Source organism: Podarcis melisellensis, assembly GCF_964234715.1.
Source record: "Podarcis melisellensis genome assembly, chromosome: 9".
NCBI lineage: Eukaryota > Metazoa > Chordata > Lepidosauria > Squamata > Lacertidae > Podarcis > Podarcis melisellensis.
In genome coordinates, this window is record NC_138541.1 from 26,366,707 (window position 1) to 26,382,132 (window position 15,426).

General features: G+C 42.9%; 1 protein-coding gene across 2 annotated transcripts in view; it reads right to left on the minus strand.

Annotated features, from left to right (window-relative positions):
- LOC309377520 (bifunctional heparan sulfate N-deacetylase/N-sulfotransferase 4) overlaps nt 1–15,426 on the minus strand; it is a 118,871-nt gene that overhangs the window by 45,789 nt on the left and 57,656 nt on the right. For both annotated transcript variants that reach the window (XM_081924909.1, XM_081924910.1), the window contains 3 exons: nt 10,546–10,700; nt 2,539–2,724; nt 137–265 (listed from right to left, as the gene is read on the minus strand). In XM_081924909.1, coding sequence (XP_081781035.1) covers nt 137–265; nt 2,539–2,724; nt 10,546–10,700 — 470 coding nt within the window. The remainder of the gene's footprint in view (nt 1–136; nt 266–2,538; nt 2,725–10,545; nt 10,701–15,426) is intronic.

The window sequence follows — 15,426 nt, forward strand, 5'->3', positions numbered from 1 at the left end:
TATGACACAGTGATTGTACTGGATGCAGCTCATATAAGTCTCAGACCAAACTGATTTTATTTGTGCTTTGGAATGAAAACCACCACCACCATCTCAGTTATACTATAATTGTATAACAACAAAAGGAAGTACATACGGGGTTGAGAAGGATGGTAAGAAACAGTTCACCTCCTCGTATACTTTTGTCTAGTTCTTGAGGCCCTCCAGGATATTCTTTGTAGAAAATTGTGTGGGTGAAAAGTCCACACGTCTGTCGAGGGAGCACCTGAAAATAAAGACAAAAAAGATCTATATGTGTGTGTGTGTGTGTGTTTCCTCCATGTCCTAGATCCCTTGATAATTGAAGGTCTGCTATTAGGTCATAGATTTATTTTTTCTGATCAAAGAAAAGGCCAGATCCAGCTGAGGGGAAGGAGGTACTAATTGCATTAAAAACCCTCCCTAATTAATTCACTTCAATCCTAGGCCTAATCTTTAAACACAAAATTTCATGGGATCTAATATTTATTTGACTAAATCAGTTAGCTTAATAGATGCAAAAGCTTTTGATCAACTAAAATGGTGCCAGGGACTAAACAGACACCGTATATCATTTTTCATGTTAATTATTTTTACTATAAAAACTTACATAAACTGCAGCTACTGAGTGCAGTCTTAGAGGATATCTTCCACTTTGTCTCTTGTGCAGGTCGAAGCACCTAATATGGAACCTGCTACAACACATATATGTATATTAAACAAGCAAATAAACCCTAGAACTCTCTTTGTTACTTACACAAAGGGGCAAATGTGGTGAGTAGTTGTGTGGAACTTGCAACCCCTTTCGTTATGCTTCTTCTCTTCATACAACTAACACCTGTACAGGGCTTGTGTGGAAAGAAGGCTTTGGGGGTTGTTTTTCTTAACCATCAAGTGGCATATAAATATTATGAAACAAGTAAGTAAGCAAGCAAGCAAGCAAGCAAGTAAGTAAGTAGAGCCCAGCTGGATTAGACCAATGGTCCATTTAGTCCATTCTGTTTTCCTACATTGTCAAGTCAGATGCCTATGGAGATGAAGGCAATAACCTTCTTCCATTGTTGGTCCTAAGCAGCTGGGATTCAGTGGCATATTGCTTCTGATCTTGGTGTCTCCATAAAGCTAACATGGTTAGTAACCATGCATTTGCCCAAATCCCCTTTCAAAGCCATCTAAGCCGGTGATCACTACCACATATTGTCATCATCCCCTTGTTGATATTCAGAGTACATACATTACAGCATGGTCTGAATCACCATGGTCTCTAGTAAAACATGGTGTTAGTGACACCATAGAGTACGTAGATGCCCTGAGCATCCTCACAAGTAGCTATTTGTATTTCCATTTTCCATTTTTCAACACAAATAAACCTCTGGCCATAACTGCTTCCCCAAACAGTGCAGATAGTGTAGATATAAATGGTTTTTCATGAAAAGGTAATCCTCTTTACTTCTAAAGAAAGGTTTGAAACCACTTCTTTAAGTCAAAACTTTCAACCACAGAAGCATTCTGGGAACTGCAATAGTGTGTTTGTTTCTGTGGCTCCAACTTTCTCCATTTCAGAAACCAATAAAGGGCTCAGAATACATGTTGGTAATCATGTTACCTGTTTCATAGTGAGATCCAGAAAAAACTACCCTTAATTAAACATATTGAGCCATATTTCCTACTGGTAGAGTACTGAAGGTATGTAATTTGTGTTTCTGATTTCCATCTGCCTAAAATTTCCTTGACGTTTCATTTGGAGATAATGTTAATCTGTGTTTTCCTTCCCTCTCTTTCTCCAATCTGTTCTTCTTGCTAGTTTGGTTAGTACAGCTGCCAGCTAGCCAGAGCCTTTTTTCCTCAGTGATGGGCCAAGTTAATCTAGGTAAACATGACCTAGGACCAACAGCTTTGACCTCATGCCATGACATTCAGTGGAAAATATAAACAGCTGTCCTCTCTGTACCTTGGCTGGGAATTGCTTCACTTTTATGCAATGGTGACTGTTGTTTGAACCCTGTCACAGCACACTGGCAGGAGAAATATGCATCCCATCTGAGTTTGTTGACCACATGGATAAAGTATGTTGTTATCCTATACAGAAGGGCAGCCAGAGGAATAGCTCTGAAGTATAATCATGCTCCCTGTCTGAATGCTCACTTACTTTCCAAAGCATGATCCAGAGGCATTTAAAATCTTATGCAAAATAAATCAGTAATTTTGCCTATAGTCAAACCTCTGTAAAGTGATTCATGCAAACTGAAGGGTTTTTTTTTTGCACTTATTAATTAAAGAAATTTGTAGGTTGGATATTCTTTTCAAGTGCCCTCCCAGTTTCTAGTGAAAGCATGGAAGGGAACTGAACCACCAGCTGGGATTGCAAAATGTACAATTCAAATGTGGCAGCTTCTTAAAGTTCTCTGTCACTGATGGTTTTTAAAGACCATGTTTAAAACTCCAAGCAATGTGAATAATAGCATTGCTTTAGCCATTTTTGCCAAGATACGATTATGAAGTAATGGAAATGCAATGTACCATGATGCCATTGTGGATGAAGCCCCGTCTGTACCGTGCAGGTTTCAGATGAGGGTACTCTTCAGTGCTGGTGACTTTAATACCCCAGACTTTCTTCCAGGCTTCATAAAGCTGAATATGAACAGGGTAGACGCCAGAATGGTGTGGAGCCACTGCATAGCCCATGTCAGTTGGAATACCATGTTCCTGGGGGTGAAAAACAAAGAACACTACTCCTTGTAGGACAATACTATAAAATATCAACAAGTTTATCATTAGAAGAAGCAGTGGTTAACGATGTGTAAGCATTCATTCCAAACTGCACCACTTTGGGGAGAAATATCACCTGTCTCTTACCCTACTTATTTTTGTCTATCGTTTTCCAATCGTTTGCTAGTCAGTGTGTTTTCCACATATAAGGAAGGTTCTATAGCAGGAGGACTGATCAGAGGCAGAAGGGTCAATCAGGCAATCCACAACTGCTTGACAGACTTTGTTGTAAGCCCCTCTAGCCTGCAACAGATGTCACATCAAATGACTCACCAATGGTGCCTTGCAAGCCACTCTCCAGTTTTGCTAGTACAATATCTACAGCTTGCCCTTGCACCCAGAAAAAAGACTCAGGTGATAAAGAAGGCTATATTCATTGAAACAATAACTTTTTATCACAATCCAATTAAAAATAATAAAATAAAATTTAAAAAAGCCAAATTACAATCCAAATTATTAATTATTAATTTTTCAGGCTTCCCATACTCTGGACCTCTGAAGTATATCTCCAGTATTTTCATTTCTGCCTTCTTCTTGTTCTCATATTTTTCCACATCTTAACGCTTTAAAGTTCCCCGTCCCTGGCTGTGCGATTCTCAATCATGTCAGAGATCATATATCCTTTCATCCATTTGGTAAAGTTTTATTTGTGTATATATATATTTTCAACTGTCAATTTGCCAGTGCAGATTTTCCCGACTTCATTCCAATCTTCCAATCTGGGCTGATTTGATGGATTTGTTAATTGGATGTTCTTATTGGAAAACTAATAAAAATGATTTATATAAAATAAAATAAAATAAAATAAAAACAACTTTTTAGAGGATCTCTTGATTAGCTAACCAACTAAGTGAGGGCAAGGGAATCAATGATGGCATGAGAGAGAAGCATTCTTCACACTTCTGGGCATGAAAGCCAGCAGGTTATTTGCTCCCTGGCCAAGGACCGGGAGAAAAGTCCTTCTCTTTTCTAAGACAGTTTTGGGTAATTGAAGCCCAACCTGAACACCTGGTGCATCATTATTTAGGGTATGACTGAAAATTGCTATAAGAGTATGTTAAATGTACGGTATCAAAGTGACCTATGCAACCATAAATCTCACAATGCAAATCGTTCTGAAAACACCGGGGAAGAATTTGATGTAACTTGAAAGCTTGGTCTCTTGCTCCTTTCAAGAACTAGCTCAATGTGCTGGAGAGGATTTTTCTTCTATTACTTTCTTCCTCCTTCACCTTTTCTTGATCCTTATCCTGGGCTCCTGCTCTTGAGCTCACAACTTCACTGCTGACTCACTTCCCCTTGTTAAAAATATTTTTTTAAACCCGCAAGGTTCTGATGTGAAAAAGGGTCCAGCCTTCTAGGCATAGCCTTGGGGAATAGCTTCATCAGCACCTACCGGGGTTTGATAACCTGCACCTTGTTTCAGGGCTTGTCCCAAGGCAGCAAGATTGTCATGTCTAATTTAAGGCAAGCTATTTTGCCAGAGGCAGGTGCATCATGTACGGGTCCAACTTGCTTCTTTAAAATTCATTTATCAAATTGCATCTGCATGGGGCTTAAGGCTTAACTGCCTTGCCCAACTGAATACCCCATGCTATAACTGGCATCCAGTTGACTTTAGTGTTCCAGAATTACTGTTCGGTGTTTAAAAAACAACAATGTGTATAACCATATCCTATGATCAAATAATTGTTGCACCCTGTTATTTGGCCAAGCAGACATTATTTGGACTGTTCCTTTCTTCATTTGAAATGCCAATAAAAATGCATAAGACAAAAAATCAGTAGGGCCCTTGTCAAGCAGCAAAGGTGTTAATTATTATCACCCTTGAAAATGTCAACCAAAGTAGCTGTTAGGTTTTTTTCAGTGTTAAGACACACTGGAGGAAATTTACAAGGGTAGGGAAATGTTCCCCAAAACTGACTGAACAAACAAAACAGCTCTATATTAGATTGATAAGTGAGAAGGATAAAATCAAAGAAAGTGGACAGAAGCTAACATATTATTGAAAGGAAATTTAATATCCTTCTCTTCTCAGTTGCTGGAGATGAAATTTAATATGTAATAAATCGGTGGCCTTTTTCTGAAAAAACAAAACAAAAACAAGGCCTCCACACTGAAAATGTAAAGTGAAGAAGGGATCTTTGATGCTTGATCACTATAAAATATTGGAATGTTTACACAAGGTTGAGTGATCCATTCAAGCATCAGTAAATTCTGATACTGTACATTTCATTGCTTCTGTCAAAATGCCAAAATTAGTCACCTCCTGTTTTCACAAGTTCTAGAAGTGCAATATGTGCCCTTGCAGAGTGAATTATTTACTCTTAACACTTCTGGGTTTAGACTCGGCATCTGTAGAAAATGTAAAGGGATTCCCTATTACCGTACATGCGGATATTCTTACTAAAAGTAAAATGGTACTGGTTGTTTCACTTCAATACTCTTTGCACTTCAGTACATTAGTTTGAATGCTTAAATGAGCACCTTTCAAACTCGCAGTTCTGCTAGGCACATTCCTTGCATCAAAGGCTTTACCAAATGCTTTCTGAATGAAGATGATGACAGAGAACAATGGAGCAGTTGGGATAGCTCAGTTGGTAGATCATGAGACTCTTACGCTCAGAGTAAGGCAAAAGGTTCCTGCACTGAAGGAAGGTGGACTGTACAATTCTATGATTCATGTAACTTCTTAGTAATGTGTAGAGATGTTACTTTCTATGGAGCAAGGCCAAATCAGAGACAATGGTAAATATAAGAATAAGGTAAAGGTAAAAGACCCCTGGACTGTTAAGTCCAGTCAAAGGCATCTATGGGGTGCGGCGCTCATCTCTCTTTCAGGCCGAGGGAGCCGGAGTTTGTCCACAGACAGCTTTCTGGGTCATGTGGTCAGCATGACTAAACTGCTTCTGGCACAACCGAACACCGTGACGAGCACATGGAAACGCCGTTTACCTTCCTGCCGCAGCAATACTAATTTATCTACTTGCACTAGTGTGCTTTCGAACTGCTAGGTTGGCAGAAGCTGGAGCAACAGGAGCTCACACCATCGTGCGGATTTGAACCACTGACCTTCTGATCAGCAAGCCCAAGAGGCTCACTGGTTTAGACCATAGCACCACCTGCTCCCGTTACAGTACCATAAGTACTATATGCCTGTTGACTTATTTGCAACTAAATTTGTTGGGTGTGACTTAGAACAATGATGACAACACCCCCGGCACATTAAAGTTAATCCCATATTTGATATCCTCTCTAGTTTGGAGGATCTGTAACCCGGAGAAAGTGCATCCAAAAAGAAGCCTTGTACAGCTTGAGATTCAGCACTTGCTTGGGTAAATTGAGTGCTGAACACTAGCTGAAAAATTATAAAAGAACCTGCTTCTCGAACAGAAATGTTCTCAACAGATCATAATAAAACCCAATTGGGTTTTACTGCCTGCATACTTGTCTCAAGTAAAAAGATAGGGACTTAAAAAAAACACAAAAAAACCTACATCTGTAATGTCTGGGAGTGGCCTGAATTGAAATACCCCAGAGAGGGAGCTGCCCAAAAGTCCCATGTATTTGTGGCCCTGAAACAGACACCTGTCTGTTTTAACATAGAAGATCCAATGTTTCTAACAGTCTGAGAAAGAAAATCGTTTTGTCCTCCGTTGGCACAGCAAGGCTAGATGAAGAAGTGATCCCTGCTGAATTGCTTTCAGTTTTGTCAAAAGCAGAGAGGTGATATGTTGGCTCTCAGCATTTTCTAAGCTGTCACCTTGCTGAATTAAAAGATTTGCATAAGCTCTTATCTACTTTTAGCACTGGAATGTGTTTTTTCTAGTATTGTTCAGGCAGGCTGAGACTTCCCCTAGGAGATTATTTTTTTTTACTGTGTCAGCTTAATGCATTATTTTATTTTTGTAAAGTTTCAACCCCCCCCCCATTTTGAACCGATCAACAACCCTTCCAGTTTTCAGTATTTCAAAGTATTACATGTTTATCCTGCTGTGTGCAATTGAGGACTACAGCTTTAATGATTGTGTGGCTTGTGAATATTCTGGCCACAATCCACTGAAATCAACGGGGATGAGGTAGGGAGTTCTGATATTCATGGAGCTGTGTTGTATTATGCCTGGCTGCAAGAAAGAGCTTAAGGTGCATTTTGGAAAGGGAGCCAAGAACCACAATGAGAGCATGTGGTAAGGCTCGTCTTATCTAAGGGTGGAAGTGAGTTTGGGGCCTTATTGGGCTTTAATCCCCCCCCAAATGTGTGTGTGTGTGTGTGTGTGATGGTCCTCTGAGCCTCCTGATATATCCCTCTTGTGGATAGCAATGTCTAAGTTTAAAGGTAAAAGTAAAGGGACCCCTGACCATTAGGTCCAGTCGTGGCTGACTCTGGGGTTGTGGCGCTCATCTCACTTTATTGGCCGAGGGAGCCGGAGTACAGCTTCCGGGTCATGTGGCCAGCATGACTAACCCGCTTTTGGTGAACCAGAGCAGCGCACGGAAACGCCGTTTACCTTCCTGCCTATTTATCTACTTGCACTTTGATGTGCTTTCGAGCTGCTAGGTTGGCAGGAGCAGGGACCGAGCAATGGGAGCTCACCCTTTCGTGGGGATTCGAACTGCCAACCTTCTGATCGGCAAGTCCTAGGCTCTGTGGTTTAACCCACAGTGCCACACGCTGAGCCTCCTGATATATCCCTCTTGTGGATAGCAATGTGTAAGTTTACTATTAGCATATAGGATACATTGCTCTGCACTGAAGCTGGATCAAATTTAGCAGTAGCCTAGTGCTAAAAAGGGATGCGCAGCAAAGCTACAGCCTTTCCTTTGTGTGGCATGACCAGTTTCCCAATGTTAAGGTAAGGAGACTGAGAACTATGCTGATGTGAAAAACACTATAAAAATGTTTATGTGTATGTAATACCAGCATGTTGTCTCAAAAAGGCATCTGCAAATCCAGGTAGAGTTGCATGAATATATTTTGATTGATGTAGACAGTTCATTTCCTCCCATTATTGCATTCTAACACTCGCCTCCCTTCTGGTTTTGACGGTGGCTGAGGTTATTGAGAAGGCAACACTTGGCAGAAAAGAGAGGCTGTAACTAAGGCCAAAAAAGCTTCTGACAGTGATGTAAGTGTAAATATTATTTTGCTTCTATGCTGAATTTTATCACCCACCCACCCCAAACAAGTGGGCCACTTATGATTACACTGTATGTGCCAGAAACATCTTCCCTTCATCCAGCTTGGATGGTAGTTTTGGTATAAATAGCAACATCACATCTTGACAACTTTTCTTGGAAATGGAGCATTTATAGAAGGCTTATAGAAGCATGCAATTCAGCTTCCCCCATCCTAACAAATTGACGTCCGAGAAATGTAAGAACAGTTATCATTTTACTGAAATCTTACTGATGGGCTGAATAATTACATAATGCTTCAGAATATTGACTACACTCTGAAAATGATAGATACAATTTCTGATTCTGCTCTTGGGGAGGACATGGAACTCTTTCCTAGTTAGGATTTTGCCTTAGCAGCTTGTTATCTGGTGCCTCAGGTACAAAATAAACCAATATATTGGCATTTGTGTATTTGGAACAGAAGGACTGGAAAGATTTAAATGTTCCACGTTCCATCATGTAGGGACTGCCTTATAAGAAGCCAGACCCTTGGTCCATCCAGCTCAGAATCATTTGCATTAACTCACAGCTGCTCTCAAAGGTTTTAGACAGGAGTTTTTCTCAGCCCATGAACTTTGGACCATCCTACAAAAAGCAAGTGCTATACTGAACTATGAACCTTCCTTGGCCAATGCAGTGGGGCATGAGTCTCCATGTCAAAGCATGTCAGTTAACATGAAATAGTTGTTTTGGAATGAAGTGGTGGTAGGTAGGTGGGGGTGGGTAAAAATGATTTTTTTCAGCATCACCACCAAATCAAGATTCTCTGGATGCTTATGGGGAAGGCATGAGTGCTTATTATTATTTATTTCAAATATTTAAATTGTTTATATCCCACTTTTAAAAAGGTAATGATCAAAGCTGCTTACGGTGAATAAAAGGTAGAAAGAAGGCAGCATGAGAACAGTGTAAAAAGTGATTTGGACCAGGGTCCTCAAACTATGGCCCACGGGCCAGATTCAGCCCGTAATGGGCCGTAAACCCGCCCCACCCCCATGAGCCCACCCCTGCCATTCTACCCACTCATATCTCTAGTTATCCGCATGTCTACTTTTGCATTGGGCATTTTCCAAAGTCGGGCCGGAAGTCCCCTTGAAGGGGCGATCCTTCCTGCGCCTCTCTCTCTATGGTCCTCCCAGGCTTTCTCCCCCACTCTGTGAGGGCCTCTCCGTGCCTCTCTATGGCGGTGCTGTGCAGCCTGGTAGACCCTGTCTCGCAGGACCTGCCCGTGGCCATGGGGCTGCTGGTGGCCCCGGCCACTGGGCAGTAGGTCGCGGTGGCGATGGCGGCTGCAGTGGGAGGCCCTCTGGTGCTGGCTGTCCACCTGGCAGGGTCTGAGGAGCAGCTGCTGCTGTACGCTGTGCTGCTGGAGGCTGAGGCGGCCTCCAGGCCAGACCTGTGGCTAGGCCGGGCCTTCCTGAGATAGCTGGGCCTGGTGGTGGGGAGGCATGTGCAGGTCTGGCCCATGAGGAGGCCGCCGTTACTAGGCTGGGTGTTCTTGTGGTGGCAGGGGCAGGACAAGCTCCGTGACTTGTGGCCGCCTCGGGCTCCAGCGTCCTGGTGCGGCATGGGGAGACAATGCCGGGATCGGGGCTGCTGGTGCTGGAGGCCTAGCTGGCCCTGCAAGGGGTGCTGGGTGCTGGCACCTGCTTGGCCGTGACTGAGCTGAGGGGCAGCAGTGGTGGTGGTGGGGAGAGCTGGGACCAGAGTGGGGAGCTGCCGCCGCCACTGGTATCTGCATGGACACATGGTGGGGAGCGGCTGGTGAAGGTGGAGCGGAGCCACGCCGCCCTGTGGGGAGGCGAAGACAGTGAGATCCTGTGGGCGACACCCAGCGGCCTGCACAGCCTGGACCACTTCCACAGGGCATGGGTGTCCGTGTTGAGCCCTTGACCCCCGACGGTACTTCTCCCTCGCTGAGGACAGGCGCCGCTGAGGAGGAGGATGCCTTTCCGCACGAGAGGGCACTGCTACCTGCCACCTTGGCCTTCAACCTGTCCTGTGACCCTCTGGAAGGGGCGCTCCTCAAAATCCAGGTGGGTGGCACCTGTGCAGAATGAGGTGCCCAGCTGGGAAAACAGGTGCTGAGCTGTAGGAAGCTGCCTCACACCATGTAGGGCAGCTTTCAGACTACCACGGTTCTGTCTGCCGGCACTGGGAGCATCTCCCAGATGTTTCAGCAGGCAAAGCTACTGGCTATAGGCTTTTTACCAAATGTATGCCCAGCTCACATATCTGGGAACTGAAGGAGGGAACTGAAGGAGGGAGAGTAAGGCCCCTAAATCTGGCTAATGCCACCCCTCCCCCCACAGAGCAAGGGTAAAGTTATCCAGCTTTGGTGTGGCTTTTAAATATTATATTTTTCCTGTTTTTTGTGCACTACATATTTTTTTCAAACTATAGTCTGGCCCCCAACAGTGTCTGAGGGACGGTGAAGTGGCCCTTGTCTAAAAAGTTAGAGGACCCCTGATTTAGACCTACTAAAATCATGGATCTTATCATTACCTCAAGGATGAAAACTATAAAATAAACAATGTGGATCTGCTCTTAAAGATATTTGAAAAACTAGAGGTTACTCACTAGTGCAAATTCCTTGTTGAGGATCATCTGTTCTACCAGAGATGACTCGTTGTGGAAGAGATGAGGTTGCATGTGGCTCCACATGTGAGGAAACCACCAGAACTCATCCACAGAACTCAACAGTAGATCATCACCTTCATCTTCTTCAATGGTTCCTACAAGAAGAATAATATCATCTTCTGGTGTGGACATGAACAGCTTTTTCCAGGTTGACGATAGTTGATACTGGAGTTTATGTAACTTCATTTTTAATAAACTTCCATATCATGTTTATAAAAGGCAACATCAAAGAAGAATGGTTACCTGTGGAGGATTCCATGCACTGAGCATCACATATTAACTGGGTGTCTGGAAACATTAACACAGTATGGATCCGTGGCCCATAGGTATGTAGTGCTAGTATGCTGATGTTGCACATCCATATGCCATAAGTACATCATTATTCCAAAAGCATTGAACTCAGAACAGCTAATTTTTTAAAAAAAGCACCAATGTGCTGTTTACACTGGACATGAATACAAAAACCTGAAGATTTGCATTGTTACAGTCTACCATCATAGCTGAAGACTGAGCTGTCATAATCAATGCAACATCCAGTTAGATCAGCGGGACATCCTGCCATTATCATAACTACGGCTGGTGGAAATGCATGAAGGGATTTCTTTGTTGCACAGCCTAGGATGTAATCCATTTCGTCTCCACCCTGACGATTTCCGTCCCTAGCATACAGCAGTGGAGGCCAGTTCATTAGGTGAATGGGGCACTGTTTCACCACCTGGAGTCTGCTCTCAGACAGCATCCACCTGCTGTTGTTTTACTGCCAATCAGGAGGTGGCTCTGCCTGCCATTGGCTCTGGTTCCGCCTACTGCTGGCCTCTGCTTTCTGCTACACCAGTCGCAATAGGCACACAGAGGCTAGGAATCAGAAAGTCTCTAGTTCAAATCTTCCATCTGCTTTGAACGCACAGGGTTGCCTTCAGCAAGCTACATTCCCTCAGGGCTCTTCCAGACTTTGCTTGTCCTGTGCCTAGAAAGGAAGGATCCAAGCTTGTCCCGTGATTGTCCCATACTTTCTGGGCATAGACTTGAGCAGTTTCCCCCTCAAAAACCCGCTCTTTACCACTGAACTGGAACAAATATCATTCCGTGGAAAACCCATTTGATGTCCAATTCAGTGGTAAAGAGTGGCTTTTCCTGAGGAAAAGTGGCAAGAAAGTCATCAGGCTCCCCATCTGCAATATGGGAGATAATAACACTAACTTAATTTATGGTTTTGGGGCTGCTTTAAGGATTACAACTAGGTAATACCAGTCATGGGATTGTTGTCTTTCACATGACGGAATTCTAACAATACCTATGTAGCCCTTGAACACCTGAAAGCACTATACAAATGCTTACTGATGTTGTTATTGCTGGCTGATACTGGATTTTTCTATGGCTACTGTCCCATTGTTATTCTAGTATGTCAGTTAGGCTTCCTGTTCATGCATCTTTGCTTGTCTTTTTGTTGTGTTTATTGATTAAACTATGATATAAGCCGACTCAAGGTATTTTAGCTGCAACAGAAAGGTGGGATAGAAATGTTTTTATAAATGTCAGCCATGATGAATACTGTCTCTTCTATTTTAAGGGCTAGAATACCAAGAGAAAATGTTCAAAAGTTCACATTTTTCATGGATAAGGCATGATGCTTGGAGAGTGATGTTTTCTTTGAGTAGTGGTGATATGCATCAGTGCAGAAGCAACAATTAAACTCTATTAAAGCTGTTTCTTTTCCAGGTTTATCACCCAAGCAATTCCTTTTTAAACTGCAATGCTGGTATAAATATTGTTATCTAGGTTCAGTAATGCTGGCAGCATGTGTTCCTCTTATTGTACTAAAAGCCTGTGGTCCAGGTCCGTGTTCAGTTCTGAAACTGGTAATGTAAGTGCACGGCTGGATCAGACCAAAGGGCAATCTAGTCTAGCATCCTACTTCCCACAGTGGCTAACAAAATGCCTTTAAGAAGTTCACAAGCAGGACATCTTGACAATGACCTACTCCAGCTGTTGGCCATCCTCCATGCATCACTGCTGGCTGGCATGTGATGTTTTGAGCTTTCAAACAGGAGCAATCACAAGAGCAAGCACTCATTTACAAAAGGACATAAGCAAGATCAATGAAAGCAGGACCTCCTGCTCACAACCTGTTGACCTCATTCCTATGGACATCACTGCCAGCTGCCCCTCCCCCAAGGGCTTTGGTGGTGCACAAAGGAGGCAGAAAGCACTTCCTTCAAGACCCTGACTGAGCATGCTTTGTTGTTGGGGATAGTATGCTCATGTATCCCTAAATGCAGAATCGGAAAGTAGCGTGCAATAGCTATGTGGTGCTCTTATAACTGTGATAGTATTATAAACCTTCTGACAGATTCACAATTCTGTCTTCCTTTCTGGAACCCTGTCAACTCGACTTTAGGGATGGAGAAGCGAATTGTGCATTAAGGAAGAAGTCAATAAGGCATAGCAGTTTCAATGTGCTAATAAAACATGTTGAGCATCTTACATTAAAAGCCTCCTTGGGTAAACAAGCCACATTTACGGTAATTAAAGAATACCTCTCCATGTTTTATTTATAATGAGTCAATAAAGTGTATGTTTGCATGGAGAATACTTTGACATGCTGCCTCTAAGCTGAAGTGACAAAAAACAATGCTAACTTTTAAAGTGGGATGTGCTTTCGATCTAGGACGCCTGGCATATGCAGCACAGCAGGTCTCTTAATGGAAGGCACTGACGTGCCTCAATTCCTTGAGTTGCTTCATGGTCTTTGAGTGAGCCTTTTAAACTGCTGGGGAATACATAGTTGTAGGCACATGCGTACCATCTCAGTCTTGGAATAGTCACAAATTCAATATTGATAATGTTTGAGTCAAGTGGGAAATAGAAAGCATTAACAGTCGGTATGTGATACAAATTTTATCAGTGAATTCCCAAAAGGCATCCAAGACAGACAGGAGGAACAAAAAGAAAATAAGTCAGAATCAGCAACAGTAGGGGCAAAATCTTTCTCATTAGGAAAGTGAACAGCACTGGAAATACAAGGTGTTTCCATTGTTTATATTGGCATGAAACATTTCAAATGTAGATGTACTTAGAGAGGTTGGTAAAGTGACCTCTTCCTTCACCAACCCCTCCAAGTACGCTCACATTTGAAATGTTTCATGCTGATATAAATGATGGGAAGAACTTGTATTCTCTTCCTTCTTGTAGGAAGGATATTACTTTAACCCAAGTGATGATTGCAAAGCATTTATCTATTCTGCAACAATTTATGAGATGACTGAGACACTTCTAAGGGACGGTCAGTAGTCTTAGACATCTTCATTTTCTTACAGCTTGCTCAGGTCTCACAGGAAATCATGCCCTTTGACCTGGAAGGAACCCCTTTAATCTGAGTATTACTCCAGGGCTGCTTATTTTCATGCAGCAATGAGGAACTTTAGCTATCCTTAAAGGGAGTCTTTTATTGCTCATCATGTTACAGGGAAGAGCCCAGCACTTGGGGGGGGGGGGCGAGCGCCTTCCAGGATTAAGTGATGTGATTCTGTGAGCATGGCTCAAATTGAACTTTGCTCTTCTTCACTTAGTTTGAGCCAGCAGAAAGTGCTTCCGCTCATGCACGGAAAGGCATTTTTTTTTTTTGCCAGTTCCCCTTACCTGCAGCTTCCCTTCTTGTGATATTGCATAGTGCTCCAGGAACAAATTTTCAGGGGGCACAGAGACTTTGGTGGATAGAGGAGACAGTAAAAAACAGGCGCTCTGTGTTGTGCAAGCATAAGTGCTTTCTGCTAATGCATAGTCACCATCGGAGAAAACCTATTCTATTGCGTATTGTTATGGGACTGGGAGTTGGGCTGGACGGCCTCTCAGAATCCCTTCCAACTCAATGAGTTTTGATCTAAGATTTCCCTGAATAGGTTCTCTGTTGGTGTAGGTTGCCTGACACATACCTGATAAGAGTCTTGGAGTCTTATTAATAGCCCTGGTAAAATTGCCCAGTTCCTTCTCTTTGTTAGGTAAATTAGCTGGTGGCTCTCTATAGCTGGCCTTAACAACAGTTGAGGAACTGACCAGGGACTGTTCTGGGAGAGATAGACATTTTAGAAAAGAGAACATGTCTGCCTTCAGCCACCTCCTTCCGCTTGCTGGAGATGATGTCAACGAGCTTTGCATGTGAAGAAATTGTATTTTAGAGAAAGGTAGATGAAGAACAGGTAGAGAGCTGAACTGGCACTGGACATATGCTCTGGATGACTTCCATAGTTGCTTTTCTTTCTGCCCAGAGATTTATTAGTTATTTGGTATGTATTTAGTATGCTGCGCCACTGAACTCCAAGCTTTCGTATCTTCAAGTCCCATTAGCTGGGACAGCTAGTTGTCAGGGATGATAGGAATCGGTTTTCCAGATGTTTCTGGACTACAACTCCCATCATCACCTTGGCTGGGGCTGGTGAGAGGATGAAGGGCAGTGTACAAATTTAAATAAGAATAAGAAAAGCAGCAGCAACTGTCCCTGGGGATCCCCAGCTCCAGAGTTGACATCACTACAGTAGCAATTACATGTCCTTGCAGAGTCTAGACAAGACGACCTGCCAGAAGTCTTGACAAGGAGACCTGCAAAAGTACAAATCCCTGGGCAGCCCATATTGCTTTCACAGCTTGGATAATAATCTTTGTTTTATTATTTGCCACTGGCTACTTTCATATATTCTCTCAGGTGGCATGTCAACCTGCTCTCTCATAAGTTGTTCTCTTCAGAACGAAACCTTTACTCGGCTGCCACATACACAAAATATCTTGCAGTGAGAGCTCATCCACAAGATAATCCCAAACTGCAGA